This window comes from Morone saxatilis, unplaced genomic scaffold, assembly GCF_004916995.1.
Source record: "Morone saxatilis isolate NCDOM2014 unplaced genomic scaffold, NCSU_SB_2.0 Contig21, whole genome shotgun sequence".
Taxonomy (NCBI): domain Eukaryota; kingdom Metazoa; phylum Chordata; class Actinopteri; family Moronidae; genus Morone; species Morone saxatilis.
Window position 1 is genome coordinate 16632830 of NW_023339774.1, and position 15910 is coordinate 16648739.

At 40.3% G+C, this 15910-nt stretch overlaps 3 protein-coding genes across 5 annotated transcripts in view; 1 reads left to right on the forward strand and 2 right to left on the reverse strand.

Annotated features, from left to right (window-relative positions):
• Positions 1-2597, reverse strand: part of st6galnac6 (ST6 (alpha-N-acetyl-neuraminyl-2,3-beta-galactosyl-1,3)-N-acetylgalactosaminide alpha-2,6-sialyltransferase 6) — a 6683-nt gene extending 4086 nt beyond the window's left edge. The window contains exons 1-3 of one of the 2 annotated variants that reach the window (XM_035668166.1): positions 2472-2597; positions 1949-2027; positions 912-1106 (exon numbers count right to left, since the gene is read on the reverse strand). In XM_035668166.1, the coding sequence (XP_035524059.1) occupies positions 912-1106; positions 1949-1972 (219 nt within the window). In that variant the 5' untranslated portion in view covers positions 1973-2027; positions 2472-2597. Of the gene's footprint in view, positions 1-911; positions 1107-1948; positions 2072-2471 lie in introns of both variants that reach the window. The other variant, XM_035668167.1, reaches the window with a different exon arrangement.
• Positions 2598-3601: 1004 nt separating this feature from the next.
• Positions 3602-8735, reverse strand: st6galnac4 (ST6 (alpha-N-acetyl-neuraminyl-2,3-beta-galactosyl-1,3)-N-acetylgalactosaminide alpha-2,6-sialyltransferase 4). The gene is made up of 5 exons (XM_035667620.1): positions 8345-8735; positions 8088-8234; positions 6887-7296; positions 5974-6081; positions 3602-5868 (listed from the first exon to the last, which is right to left on the reverse strand). The coding sequence occupies exons 1-5, from the start codon at positions 8354-8356 to the stop codon at positions 5682-5684; spliced, it is 864 nt and encodes a 287-aa protein (XP_035523513.1). The 5' UTR covers positions 8357-8735; the 3' UTR covers positions 3602-5681.
• Positions 8736-9534: 799 nt separating this feature from the next.
• The window catches only part of miga2 (mitoguardin 2), a 10882-nt gene continuing 4506 nt past the window's right edge, over positions 9535-15910 (forward strand). Inside the window, exons 1-13 of one of the 2 annotated variants that reach the window (XM_035667618.1) lie at positions 9535-9626; positions 10444-10721; positions 10883-11093; positions 11192-11307; positions 11412-11532; positions 11994-12121; positions 12410-12527; positions 12692-12825; positions 13012-13124; positions 13694-13766; positions 14619-14705; positions 14843-14941; positions 15747-15881. In XM_035667618.1, the coding sequence (XP_035523511.1) occupies positions 10626-10721; positions 10883-11093; positions 11192-11307; positions 11412-11532; positions 11994-12121; positions 12410-12527; positions 12692-12825; positions 13012-13124; positions 13694-13766; positions 14619-14705; positions 14843-14941; positions 15747-15881 (1431 nt within the window). In that variant the 5' untranslated portion in view covers positions 9535-9626; positions 10444-10625. The remainder of the gene's footprint in view (positions 9627-10443; positions 10722-10882; positions 11094-11191; positions 11308-11411; positions 11533-11993; positions 12122-12409; positions 12528-12691; positions 12826-13011; positions 13125-13693; positions 13767-14618; positions 14706-14842; positions 14942-15746; positions 15882-15910) is intronic. The other variant, XM_035667619.1, reaches the window with a different exon arrangement.

The window sequence follows — 15910 nt, forward strand, 5'->3', positions numbered from 1 at the left end:
GTCAGAAGAGTAGAGGAAAAACTGTAGTGGATTATTTCTCACAAACAGAGAAATCCACAAAATTCCAAGAGGGGAAGACACCTACTGCAACAAACACCTACCCTCATTAGTAAAAAATGGTAACTGATAATTGCCCAAAAACTATGGACTGTTACATGTGTGGATGGCTTTGCCTGTCACTCCCTGAGGTGCTTGTGTTGCGCCATCCGTCACAAACTAGAAAATTACAACTTTGATTATGTGATACCAGCCATGAGAATCTTTGCAAGAAATACAGAAGCCATTTGAAAAAGATGTTGCATAATCCTGTCACCACTGGTTTGTTTGGCTGGTTTAGGGAACAGTTAAAGGCACTGAACCCAATGCCAGCATGCTCCAGTTAACAAAAACAGCCAGCCCTCTGAACTGGTTTCTTCCTGATTTCTTCAACATACCATTCAACTGTGAATTTGTTTTCCAGTCCAGAAAAGTGTGAGTGACCCGAGATCGTTATTAATCCACAACAGTGCTTTCACCTTTTTCAAGTGGTCAGATTGAATAGGTTTAAACTGTGAATTGTTTGGTCCATAGCATGTACAGCTGATATTCCACAATCTAATTCCAATAGTGCCAACCCTTGACTAACCTTGTATTTCTATTCTGAAGTTTTAAGCAACTTGTTACGGGGCATTATTGTGCCCTTGAGATTGAAACAGGAGCCTGTTCCTCCATCGGACTGGACTAAACTAAGCTTTTGTAAGCTTTTGAACAGCAATACCACTTTGTTGGCTCTGAGTTGTGCGCAGTTTGCTGGCATTCTGTTGCATATCCTTTTAAGTTAAAAGATTTATGCTTCCATACTTGTCATATTAACAAATCCCATGACATCCAAACTAGTATTAAAATCAGTCCGTGTACAATCTATTAAGTACCTTGTTCCCATTAACTGGCACATAACCTTCTCTCCCAGCCCACTTCTTCAGATCTGTGGTCTTGAGCGCGTGATTTGTAGCCACACGGAAGGGAGCGTAGACATCATCGATGACATTGTTGGACCCATACAGGATGAGGAGTGTCATGAGGACGAAGATGGCCGCCAAGATCACCATCCTGTGGCTCTGTTGTCCCTGCAGAGTGAACAGCGAAAGCTAATTTACACAACCAACTTACTTTATTCTTATAATTATTGTATTTTTTTTTTTACTCCGCAACTTTATTTAACAGCTATAGTTGTTAGTAAATTTTGATTTTGCACTCAAAACCTATGAGGAGCTTATAAAATATGGTGGATTATTATGGATTAAACTGTCCAACAGTATATAAACTGCAACTATTTTAGCAACTGATTAGCCATTTAACTCGCTTTTAATGCAAAGTTCATGGTTTCATTATTATTCTGCATTCCCTTGTACTAAATTATCCATTCATTAGCTTTAACTTATTCTTTAGGGAGACAATCCCAGCTAACACAGGGCAAAGAGACAGGATACACTCTGGACATGACACACATACATATGCACAGTGCCGCCCTTTGTCCTAATGCAAACTTAATGATTATGATTAAATCATCAAAAATACATTTATATTATTATATAAATGTAATATTACACCATCATATTACATTTACTCAAGACGATAAAGAACAGAGCAAATGTGATGGAGCAAGATACCAAATGCATACTTCTTTTTGTTTTATTTTTAATGTAATAAAACAGTGTCAATCTTAGTATCTGTGCTGGAATACATCTTTAATGATTAATAATATTCTAATTATATTATATATAATGGCCTACTGTAACTTTTGATACTTACAGTGCATTTTCCAGATGATACTACAAGATTCTTATATTTAGTAACACTTGTAAACATAATGCCAAAGATAAAAACCTGCGCACTTAACACTAATAATATTATATATGAATATATATGAAGGGCAAGAGGTCTGAGGGCCACACCCCATCTGTCTTACCTTGCCACTGAGCTTGAGCCCCATGCTTCCCGATCAGGCTGTGTACCAACACACTGGCTGCGACTGTCTGTCATCATAACTGACAGGAGGAGACACACACACACACGCACACACACACACACACTGTAGATTGAAATCCTTAACAAAATCTTCATTTTACAGCACAAAATGTACATATTTTATAGTTTTTTGATAGATCACTTTACATGTCAGTATCGCAGCGACGTTTCAACAATACGTAAAAACAATTTAATTACATAGCGGGGCATATGTTAATTTAGCTTTACCTCATATTACCTAACGCCACATAACGCTGCAGTCAATGCAATCTAATATGTTATTATTATTATTTTCCTTAAATACAAATACCATCCTACGCAGCAGCTCCCCTCCCGTTGCTGGAGTCCCACCTTTTAGCGAGGAGTCATTTAAAATCAGTAAATAAAAACAACAACATCCCCGCTGATGTGATTAAAGGTATAAAACTAACATGAGCTAATAATAACGGGATAATCCGGTTTACCGTTTCATGGCCTGTGCGGTCCTGGTGTTTTTTGAGGTCTCCCTCATCTCTCGTCGTCCCCCATCTTCCTGCACCACTTGCTGACGTCACCGCTACGTCTCTCACTGCAGCACAGTTATGGTGCTGCCCCAGTCATAATAAACAACAATGCTGGTTTATTCTTAAACAGGATTTAATGGGTGTTCCCCGGATTTAGGGTTAATTAGTGGATTCTCTTTCAGGATGGGTGTGGACAGGGTGCTTCCTAAATAATACAAAGCAATAACAGTACAGAGAAGCTGATAAACTGCACGGTGAACACAATAACTGCAGGAAGTTTGTGTAAAACGAGTGATTTGGATCAGATTATATTACATTTTAAGGAACTTTTTTATACAATTCTGTCTGTATTATGTATATTTTAACAGTCATGCATATTTAATAGGCTTCTTTTTCTCCCTGATGCTGGGCCATTGTTCTATTTGCTCCAACTGTGTTTAACAGAGAGTGAAGGCTCTGTGAATATGGCTCAGTTTAGATCTTAAATAATAATGTAAACTTCTAAAATAACAATTTCGTTTCGTTTTCTTCACATAAATTAAGCAAATATTGAGATATAAGCCAACTGTATATTTTTAAAGTTTTCTTACACCCCTTAAAATCAAGAAGGCCTCATGACCCCCTGTAAAGCTTTGACAACCTGCGGCCCCTAAATTGGGAACCACTGGGTTAGGGGATTTATGTGAAAAATACCCTTAAAACGGACTAAAGCCCTATATTGGGTAGTAATGGATGGTCAATTTAAAGGGATTTTTATCCCTTTACAGCATCATGGGGCAAATAATCCAATAAAATACCTTATGTTACAATCAATTCAAAATACCTACATCACATGATTGTTAATGGGTGGACTAATGCAATTTTAAGGTTACAATAAGTGGCGATATATTTATAAAACAGACATTAAAATGAATTTGAAACAAAAAATTAAATAGTGTGTAAAGTTAGTACGTGCCCAAACCATCTTGGGAAGAAGTCTCACCAGTGGAAACGCGTGTGTAGAGCATTTAATTGAGTTCACATGTGTAGATACAAGTCAAGAGGAACAGAGGTAATGTCGGTTTGTAAAATCAAGCTCACACACAAGCAGACAGTGTTTGACAGCAGGTTTTATTCATGTTGACCCACCCGTCTGCGGCGACCGGCGGTTTACATTCAAGTTTCACTTCACTACGCAAGTAGACTACTCAAAGTCAATAATAATACATTTTAATTCCAAGGATTCATGTCTGAAATGTACTTGACAGTGAAATTATTTGACACAGTAGTTTGCTCAGTAGTGCAAATACTATTACGGTCTTTGGAATAAGTCACAAAATAAGCATTATGCAACTGAAAAGGCAGCACTATGTTTTTTTTAAATTGTAAACAGGTAGCAAAATATAAAGGGTAAACAATTACCAAGTAGTTGTCTGAAGACAAGTAATAAATGTTGTGTGCACGGTATATCGGGCCTGTTATATTCAAGGTTAACCAAGAATCCTATTCTTAGCCTTTAACCACAAATTCTGCAGATTTCTGTCAGAGGGTGACACTCAGTGGTGGAACTGCACCAGTGCAAATATCCCATCAGCATTTTAAAGAAACCTGGTGGATCTCTATACCCTCTCCCCTCGAACACAGATAACACACACCAACCACAAAGATCTACAGGCTGTTTGTATGCTCTTATCACTCACATTGTATTTAATACTGAGTTTGTTAACACTGTGGGCTGCATATCAGTGGACTGCAGCTGTTACATTTTAATATTCTCTGCTCTGTGGTTGGTGCAGTATACTCATGACACAACACAACACAACTGCAAACTGAACGATCACTCTTTGGGTTAAATGGCACTCCCAATGGCAATAACTGAACACTGTTCACATTAACACATTGGTTAAATGATTAGCTTACTACTACCACCACCACAAGCTTTAAAACACTGTAAATGGCTGCAGTCAGGGCAAGTATTCAGCATAAAGATGCAATATCAAACTTTACAAAAATAGCAGTAAGTAGTTTATGAAGACATGAAGTGTCAGCCTGAAGCTGTATGACCCAGTTTGTTCATTTGTTGTTGCTGGTGTAAACTAGAACTGCTAGAGTTGACGCCCAAAGCCACACCATAGACAGGCCACAACAAAAACATCAGAGGAAAGAAAAAAAGGATCATCAAATGAAATGTGCCTCAAACAAGACTTTGATTTTTAAACTAGACTGTCAATGGTTTGCTATGAACATGACTCTGCTTCAAGGCAGACATGTCACCGAGAAGAGCGTCATGTTTTGTGGCAAAATACTGACCAACTTACAGGGAGGAGAGCAGGAAAAACAATACTGGAGCTGAAAAGATTCAATTAATCAATTAGGCGCTCCGCAGGACAATAATTTCTTTTCTTTACACAAAAATGGCAGAAATTCTCTGGTTCCATAAACTGAATAATATAAATAATAATATTTTAATATTAATTTAATTATTATTTTTTATATTACGGTTGAACAAAAGAAGTCATTTAAATACGTCAACTTGAGTTCCGTAGAAACTGGGATTTTTGACAATTTGTAGACCAAAGAATTAACTGATTAACTGAGAAAATAAACACCAGATTAATCACAAATAATTGTTAGTTGCAGCCCTAGAAAACACACTATGTGTATCATAGAGTAAAAGGTGCATATTGTAGCTACAGGCCAGATAGCAGCATAAAATAAAACATTGTGCAGAATAAAACAAAGTCAAGGCACAGATATAAAGAAATTAAAAACTGTAAGCTTTGGTATAAACTGGTTTTAGTGTCTAGTTTAGTGGCTTAATATTCTTCATCAGTATCTATACTGATATATGGCTATACAATACAGACGTATTTCGTAATACTGAGGGCGTTACCACTTAAATTCTGGTAATTTTTAATCTTAAGCATAGAAACAAACTACTATTTTACGTTTATGGTGGATACAGATAACTGTATCCACTATTCACTAGTATCAAATGGGCCCTTTTTCTACTTGAAAAACTGTTGAGTTGGTAAAAAAGTGGAATAAAAGAAGTGCCCACCAGTAAAAATGCCATGTGCTTGATAAAGTTCCTGCTCAGGTAACACTAAAAATCTTCAGCAAAGACGACCAAAAGCCAGCAAACGTGAATACTACTGTACGGTCGAGGAACATCTCCCTCTGTCTCCTCCTTTAGAGGCTCCATGTTGGGTGTTTAAACACCATCTTGTGCCGCGTCGCCCATCTGGCATAGATGGCCTTCTCAGTGATGAAGCGATGACCCCCGCGCTGTGTGTGCTCGTGGACCCTGTACATCCTGCACTCGTCGATTCGGTTCCTCTCGTAGTAATGGTAAGGAACAACACTGTGATTGGCTCGACTGTCAGAGGAGGAGCACGGGAGGAGGTAGAAGGTTATTTACAAAACTTAAAGATAAAAAGAAAAGCTTGATTATGATCGTATAGGTCATGAAATTGTGCCTCACCTGCAGTAGTTGTCATCAATCATTCCGTAAACATGGATGCTGTCACACATGTCTATAGCCAGAATCATTGTGAAGAATCCTGTACTGAGAAACGCCCCCGTCTTCATTCTGAGTGACAAGACAGCAAACATCTGCTGTTATAAACTCTTAAAAGACTAAAATAAAAGCCCAAAACTGGGACCAGTCATTAACTGCACATTACATCATCACTGTCCACATTACTATACAGCACACTCACTGTAAATGACACTAATATCAGTGGTTGACTGTAACTAAGTAAGTACATTTACTGAAGTACTGTACATTTATGATACTTTACCCTTCTACTCCACTACCTTTATTTGATCACATGTATTTCTTTACGACTAGTGACTTTCCAGATCATTAATACAAAATAGAAAATCAATATAACATGCAGTATAACGCTGGAAAAAAATGCTTGTGGTAATATATTGGTCTCACTGGAAAGTTTATCCAGCAGAGACTGCTGTGATTTACAGTGATGTGGTCAGTAGCAGAGTAGTTTGTGATTCTTATGCACCAAAGTACCAAAGCAAATTCCTCCTATGTGAAAACTTACTTGGCAATGAACCTGATTCTGATTCATATGCGTATATTTGCATTGGTGCAAAATCAGTTCACAATCCACATAGAAAAGGTCTATTTTCATCCCAGCAGTCAGTAATTGGTACATTTATATATGATTATATATGATTCTGAAATAGGCCATTCTGCACAATGAGTACTTTAGTTTTAATACTTCTTCCACCACTATCCAATACATAGTGTGTGGCTCATAACTAAAATGTGCAAAGTTTACGTTTCAGTGTGTATTTTGTTATTTCCTCTTATTTTGAAGGAACAGTAATGGTGGATATAAAAAAAAAAAGATAAGAGTAATCTCATACTGTACCTGTTTTTTCCAGTTTCATTCTGAAACACACTGTCACAGTACTGAATCTTCTCTCTGGTCACAGCGTAGATTCTCACATTCGGATACTTTTTCGCTATTTTCAGGAGAGTATTGAAGATGCGTCCTTTCCCGTCTTGCCTCATGTTCCTCTCGGGACCCCAGAACACATACGTGGTGTCTGCTGATTTCTGGAAGTAGTAGAGCTCGTTTTTCACCAACAGGGGAACACTGGTGTGAGACACAACCCGAACAGTGGTGCGGTTCCCTACGTCTTTCTCATACCCCCGCGTGGGTGCATTGTTCATCCGGATCACGCATCCGATCTTGTCTATCTCCTCTCCGACGCCAGCGCCGATCATCTGACCCGAGCTGGAGACCAAGGCACACTGGCTGCAGTGCATGTCCAGGAACTGTTGAGAGAGAAGAGGCCCAAATAAGAAGAGTTTTAGGTTTAGGTTTCTGTAAGTAAATACAGTAAATTAATGTCAGATGAACTCTAAATAAAACATTTAATGCTATTAATTATATAAAAGTGAATATAGAAGTGCATGTTACAATGTTTAGTTCAGATTGGTTAAGTTTGCACACTGCTTGGAGTAGCAGAAGACGTTTAAACCGTTTATCCAAGACTTTAAACTAACTAATTCAACTATTTATTAATTTCTTTTAGCCCAGCAAACATGCAGACCAACTGTGAGTTTAGCGTGGGCAGGTGTAAGGAGATTGGGACAAGCACTTTCACTATTTTCTAACATATTATTGAACAAATGATTGATCAACTAATCAATTAATTGAGAATAAATCATTAAGATACGACAATATTAAGATCATATAGTCTTTATGTATCTCACACTGGGGAAATGTACTTGTTACCGCAGCTCAAGATGCAACACAACACAATAAATAAGAGAAAAATACAGTAATATAAATAGAAAATATGAGTTATATGTACACTCCATACACCTTTTATATATACACAGATATGTTTGATTGGAAGGTTAATCAATAAGAAAGATCTTTTGTTTATTTTCAGCCTTATTCCTGACCAGTATCACAGCAAGATACCAAAACAGCACGTTATCTATAAAAAGTGAAGGATCCAAACCTATATTAAGTGCCACCATTATAGCTGAGCTTTGACTTAAACCCAAACCCATGTGGATGCCGTACTTTGTGTAACCCCCAGCCCTGCCCCTCTCACCTGGTCCACCTTGCCCGGGGTGATCCTCATATAACCCCTGAGGCCGGTGCTCTGCACAGCAGGCCACGGCCCGTCCCGTCTGATCACATGTCCGAACCAAAACAACAGAGGAAGGCTCAGGCTAACCAGGCAAAGCCAGCGGAGCGTCTGGAAGGAAGGGGGGAAAGATAAAGTGGCGCAGAGACGCTGAAGGATGCATATATAAGAGTTCACACACAATTACAGTTACAATAATAAAACAACAGACTCGTTCTTACCAGAGATTTCATGTCAAGGCCTTTGGGAAAGCCCTGCTCCAGAGAGCCAGGCGGCAGTCATTTTACCAGCCGCTTAACGTGAGGCAGAGGCGGCGAGAGAGACGAGCCGAGCCATGGACGAGCCCCTGATCAACAGGATTCATATTTATAGATTTTAACTGCTGGCCTCGGTCAATTCTGGCGAGTGCTCTCAAGACAGACGGACGGACGACGGCTCCGCTCTTATTGTCTCATCCACAGCATGTTTTAGTTTAAAATGAAATATGTTCAGTTGTTGTATTGTTATGTTACCCGGTGTGTTGACAGAGTAGCCCACTTATGATTTCCAGGATGCGCACTGTCTCCTACTATCCAGCTTCCGGTCCGACTTTTTCCACAACAAAAGTGTCATCTGAGCGATTTGAACACACGCAACACAAAGTACAGACCGGTAAATGTATGTTTAGACAAATAAACGTGGCCTTAAATGTTATGTGTACTTAGATAAAGTACGTACAACACGCGTTGAAAACTCCTACGTAAGAGATATAGGTCAACGCACTTGTTGTACCTGCCATGCTTTTATTCTGAAAGCAAGATGCCACAACCGGAAACAGCTGTATTAGATTATTGTTGTGAACTTAACCCAGTTCTGGAAACTTTGAGATGCCGCCTTCAGGTGCCACTCGGAAATTGACCTTTCCATAATACAAAGTCGCAGAAATTACTGTACTAAAAAAAGACCAGTCATCCCCTACATATTAAATATTTATTAACGCTTGTTTACAAAGGTATTACAAGTTTTATAACATAACTAGACAAATATGTTTCTGTTAAATACTAAATACTACTAAATACTGGCCAAAATGTAATTTTACGCCCAGGTGCAAAACTACCAAGAAAATAATATAATAAATAATTATTCAGGTCTTATACATGTATCTTAATATAAGTAACTCATCAGCTTATAACAAACACAATGTATTTACATGCTATTTTAACTGAAATGTTGTCAAATACAAACACCACAAAAAAACTTTACCTTTTTGATTTTTTGCTCATGCGGTGGTGGGGGACGATGCTTTATGATCTACAACCTGATTGGTTCGCGCCCCCTCTCACCTTCCATCCGATTGGTCGAGCGGGAATCAACACCCGCTACTCCTCTCCCCATTGGCTGGTGGTCGCGTCAGTAATCCTCGGTTTTTCTAAACGCCTTCAGCCCCCCGAGCAAAAAAGCTAGTGTGCGGCTTTCATTCACTGTGACACGCGAATGTCCTTTCCTTTTCCTCGGATACTCACGGTATGTACATATGTGAGGGGTTATCTTATTAGTCGGGCCGCCGGTGAGCGACGCAGAGCCGCTGCAGCCACCGACGTGCCACCGACAGACAACCGGAGGATGTCTGTGATGTTGAAGTGACAGATGAGGCTGAGCTAAGTGTGCTAGCTGACGTTAGCGTGCGTTGCCTGTGAGGACTGCCGCCTACTTGCTAATGGAGATATTTGGCCTGTCACTAGCAGTTGAATTTAAAGACAGAAAGCTCAGATTTGTCATGTGTTTTACGTGAAATCAGAGCGTTTTATTCCTGCTTTTTTATATAGCTGCCTGGACGTGCTCACCGCCTGGCTTGCTGTTCACCTTTTAGTTAAGTCTCCAGTCAACTAGCAGCTCCCTCCATGATCAATACCTGTCCTGTCTGACTGGAAAACTGTTGTTTATTCTGTTGATTTATTAATGAATTAGTCAGGTTTTGCTCCAAAGAGCGAGACAATGTCAGCCAGTGTCATGTTGTAGTCGCACCTGCTGTCTGTCAGTAGGTGTAGGGCAGGCTGGTCCAGACAGCTGCAAACCAGACAGTGTAGATTGTTAAGTAGCTGGAAGAATGTCAAGTTGCCCTGCTGATTAACAGTTAATGCGAGCTTGATTTTCCCAGCTTAAACCATGGACCTTTGGAAGTTAACTCTCTATTTGAGTCCAGAGGGTTTTGCCCTGCAGGCGACAGCCCTGATAATTATGCCTGTTGATATCTTTATTATCACAAGGCCTGTGCAAGGTGATGGGAAGAGGCTGGCGCACTCATAATTTCAATTTCAAACTCGTGTCTTATCCCTCGTAGGGCTATAAATCGACAGTCAGACACTGGACTAGTGTGGAGTACAAGCCCAGGAGTGGATGACGACAGGCGGTTCATCAGCAAGCCCTGAGCTGGCTGATCTCAGAGCAGAGAGGACACCTGGTTTACGGCGGATGTGAGGGAGCTTTCACGAGCTGCGGCCTGAAGGCATTTTGATTTCTGAGATGTCAGTCAAACAACCGGACGGGATGTCCATTGCCCAGGCTTTGGCCATGACCGTAGCAGAGATCCCGGTGTTTCTCTATTCCACATTTGGGCAGGTAAACTTGCACGTACAGCTGAGTTTTGCATCTCCATACACAAACACTATTCGCTATCTGGTGTAGACTCGTTCAATAAAAGATAAGTAATAACACTGGCTATTCATGTTTTATAGGGCCCTTTTATGTTGACAGTTCATGTGTGCCTCTCCTGCTTTCAGTCCATATTTTCACAGCTAAAGCTTACACCAAGCTTGAAGAAGGTGCTGTTTGCCACAGCGCTGGGCAGCGTAGCTCTGGCTCTCACCGCTCATCAGCTGAAAAGGCGAGGGAGAAAAAGGAAGCAGGCAACACAAGGGAAGGAGGGCCAGAAGACGGTGGGAATACCTGAGGCGCTGATAAAGACGGGAAGACCCTCGTCATTAAAGAGAGGTGTGCATGACTTAATGCTTCATTTTAATCTTGCTTTGTGGCTTATCAGCAACTGGTGAGAAATATGCAGACAAGAGAACGCTTGTTTCTCTTCACAGGTCCGTTTAGTGGCCGACAGATGATGAGTCCCAGCACTCGGAGCAATGACACCATGAGTGGAATTTCTTCCCTGGCCCCCAGTAAACACTCAAGTTCCTCACACAGCCTGGCATCTGTTAGTCAAACATTTTACACATTTTAGTAAGTCCTTTTTGCTTACCGTTTGTTTTAATTCAGAGCTTCCTAATGTGTATTTTTGTGCGTATTTCTGTGGCATAGATGCGAGTCCCAAGCTCTCCAAATCCGTCTGCCAATCCGTCCACGCCCTGGGAAGCAGAGCCTGTGGTGGAAGAGTCCGGGGCAGTAGAGGATTCAAATGCAGAGAATCTCTATTTAATGGGTGGGTATTTACTATTACTCATAAGTTAATATATTAAATAGATAGTGTTTTTACCATGTTATAGGAGCCATAATTTTAATACTGAATTGCAACACAGCATTTCCAACATGGTGTTTAAGCACTAACCTTCTGCTGATGTCAGTGTGGAACAAGTGGAGAAAATCTAGGATATAATCGGATGAAAGTTGGACTCTTGGACCCAGAGTGCTGTTGTTTTGTATTTTGATTATTCTGTTCTTCACGATCTATTTAAATTCTCTTTTTTTCCCTATTTTGGAACTGTACAGATTCAGGTCACTTAACTTTGCATTAAGCAATATTTTTGATAAAGTAATCATATCCACAGTGCTGAAAACAGTAAGAAATAACGCCAAACTCTGCTGCTCTGTGCTACTTTTAGCTCAACATTTTGTTTTGCTCACAAATAGTTCGCTTAAGTCTAATCGCCTTTTTCCTTCTAGGGATGGAGCTGTTCGAGGAAGCTCTACAAAAGTGGGAACAGGCCCTGAATATTCGCCATCACACCCACTCGACCTCGAGCAACAACAGCCTCGCTCTGCAGGGAGCAACGTGTCGAGACTTTCCTTTGGTAAACATCTAATAATTATTACCAGAACAGACTAATTGAAATTCTTGATTAATTTCCAGTTTTAGTGCATGATTGTATTTTATGGTGCGGTTAGGTTTTCCACTGCTGTACTTGTGATGTTATTGGTTTGGTGATGAATTGTGAATTGTACTGCATTGGTGCTGAGGAGACACAGCACAATTAAAAGAAATTAAGTTGCTCGTGAACGTAAGCTTTTTATTAGATACTATTAAAGTAAATTTCGCCCTGTTTTATTTTAATTTTTTTCTTCTCCCCTCTTCGTTATAGGGTGAAACCCGTAACAAAGTGTTTGCAGAGAAGTTGGAGACACTACTGCACAGGGCCTACCACCTACAAGAGGATTTTGGCAGCACTATCCCAACAGACAGTGTGCTGGCAGACTTTGGTAAGAGTCATATTGAACTTTAAATGACCTTAACAGAAGGTAGGAGTAGGATTCATACAGAGTTTTGGTCTGTATCAACAGTAATACCGTTTTTTTTTTACAGTGGGAGCATACGTTTTATATTTCTGTTAAGTACATCTGTGCTTTGATTCTTTCCCTGTCAGTCAGAGTTTATGTTGTTCCTTTGGCAGAGAGTGAAGGAACTCTTGTCTTGCCTCAAGTGGAGAGTTTCCACAGACTGCAAGATGATGATGCGACTACTGTTACCTCTGAAGATTCCTTCTTCTCGGCTGCAGAGGTGAGCTCCGTTCCTCTACTCTCTAAAGACTGACAGAAAACAAGACACATAATAGCAGTCACTGGTTTCCCAGGGCCCCCTGGTATTTGTATAAATACACACACTAGTACACTCTTATGTCTTGCAGATGCATTCTGCTTTTATATAAAACAGATGTGGATTGTACACTTTGTTTTGTCCGTGCAGCTGTTTGATGCCATGTCTTTAGAAGAGGTCTACCCGTCACTTAAGCCTGCAGCTCTCTATGAAGAAGCCTTGTCAATGGTTCGGGAGGACAAAGTGGCCTATAGGTCCCTGAGGTAACTATGAAGTGTAACATTGTACCTAAATACACTACAGCTACACTAATCAGTATTTTTATATATGAACAGTTAAATGACTATGTACGAACCCACAGAGAATTACAACTCCACTTTGCAGTTACCCTCGACTCTATGGAGTTTTTTAATGTCTTTCCGCTCATTGTTTTGGTTTTTCAGTCCACAAATTTTGCAGCTGTTTCGGTTCACCCTCCATGCTCTCATCAGTGTCATTTCCACATGCAGCAGGCAGCTGTTTTCACCAGAAAAGCTCCAAAACAGACAAAGTTAGCAACTAGCTGGGGAACATATTGGAGCATTTAGCAGCTAAAGAGCCAGATATTTTTCTCAGGAGTTTGGTGAAAACAAAAACAGAGCTTTAAAGAGAGCGAACAAGGGACGTAACATCAAGTGACCAGAAACACGACTCCAAATGAATAATGTCAATATTTATAGCATGTTCCACTTCTCCCAAGCTGCCAAAAAAATCTATTTATACTGCTTTAAATGTACAGTGGGTAATAGAACAATGTGTCACTGAGCTTCATACCTCTCTCTCTATTTACCAGGACGGAATTACTTGAATGTTTTGGTGACCAAGACTTCCTTGCCAAGCTCCATTGTGTGAGACAAGCATTCCAGGTCTGTTTAAGCTCATATGACTTATCCATATTATTATATTATTCTCTTTGTATGGATGATTGCCAGTTATTTATGTTTTGACCTCCAAAAACCTCATCAAAACCCTGTTGTATAGCATTACAAGTGGTCAATAGTTTAGTCTTGTTTGTAGTCTTATTTAAACCAAACTAAGAAAGCACCCATAGACGTCAGCGTTTTTCCATGCTCTGTTGGCTGTGTTGACGTAAGCAAGTCACCTAATATAGTATAGATCTCTTTCTCTTTTTGCTGCTGTTATCATCTCGGATCTCATACAGTGCCTGTAATGACACCCTAGTAGAAACCTTGCAGCACATTCCAACAAACCTGAGTTTGTGATCTGCTGCCTTTGTGCAAGTCTTAGCACCCACAGGCGGTGAGTCAGGTTTCTTTGCTTCGGGGACATCCAGACAAAAGGTGAGGTCAAATAAATAGACCGCAGCTGCAATCAGGAGAGGTGACTTATGGTGTGCTTTTAAAAAATGGATGATACTATAGTCGTCGTCTCTACAACTTCAGATTTTTAGCTTTGCTCTTTAGTCTCAGGCAAGCGTCTGTACTGACGTGGAAATTCAATCCAGTGACTCTACACAAGTTTGTTTTCTATGGCATGTGTGGACGGTTGCACAGCTGGAGTTGAAGCAAGTCGTGTTTTTGTGTTTTCAGTGGCTGTGTTGAATGAGTGTACTTTGCTTTGCATTGATCAATCCCTCCCACTGATGAGATGATTCACTTTGAAGTTAACTATGGAGATAAATCCAATGTTCACTGTATGATAAAGAAAATAAAGAAATCACTATAGATAATGGATGATAATGCTTTTTTTTTCTTCAGGTCTTGTTGTTAGATGAAACTCACCGCACATTTTTCATGGAGACCGGGAAGCAAATGATTACAGGTTTAATGGTGAAAGCAAACAAGGTAAACGACTACTCATTTGGATCCTCTGTTATTAACTTGTCCTGTTTTGTTTAACAGGACAAGCTTCTGCTTCATGGACATATTTGCACAGCTGTAACTAATTCCTGCGTTGTAATTCCTGTTGTGTTGTGTCACAGAGTCCCAAGGCCTTCCTGGAGAGCTATGAGGACATGCTGCTTTACACTCAGAGAGAGGAAACGTGGCCCATCACTAAGATGGAACTGGAGGGCAGAGGGGTGAGTAAGGCTGTCATTCATGTCACGTTATCTCCTCTTCATTTTGTTTTCCAGCATGTCCGCACTTAGGTGCAATTGTTAGACCCTGTGTGTGCTCTCGTGAATGTGTTTACAGTGGCTCAAAAGGCTAATTAGGCTATATTACAGTGTCAGTCTTTGAGTAGACCAAAATGGCTAACGTTAGCTAGCATGCTCCTGTTGACAGGTATTAAAACTTACTTCCAGTTCTCACTGAAGAATAGACAACCCGCGTTTACCACGTCTCCCCAACCGTTTTCTCATCCAGGCTCGTTTAGCCTTCTGCCTCTGTTTTTTCTCACTGAAAAGCATTAAAGTTACTACAAAGTGTGCCACTACGTGAGTCTCCATTTTATTTACATCTGCTACATTTTGTTCTAAGCATATATGTTTATTGGTTTATTCATGGGAACAGCGATGCTCAGGTTTACATGAACTTGAGACATCCTGTGTCTAACCTGAATTAAACTTTAACTGAAGTACGGCCAACAGTCGGGTTACTCTGTGCTTTACTCAGTGTAAAGCTCACTTTCTGTAGTTGATTGTGCAACTGGCAAACAATCCATCTTTGTATAAATGATTGATTTGGCACAATACGCATCACATCTAAAGAGCCGCAATGCACATGTGGTCGTTGCTCTTTAACTTTCAACTCAACATAATTGCTGAAATCGCCCACAGAGGTTAATTAACAAGCGCCATCCTGAAATACATGCGCCATGAATGTAATGTTAGTCACTGTCCTGTTAAACACAGTGTTGGGGTTTTCATGTCATGATCTCTGCAGGTGGTGTGCATGAGCTTTTTTGACATTGTGCTGGACTTCATCCTGATGGACGCATTTGAAGACCTGGAGAGCCCCCCCTCCTCTGTGGTAGCTGTGTTGAGGAACCGCTGGCTCTCTGACAGCTTCAAAGAGACGGTTAATTTATACACACAGACACAGACACA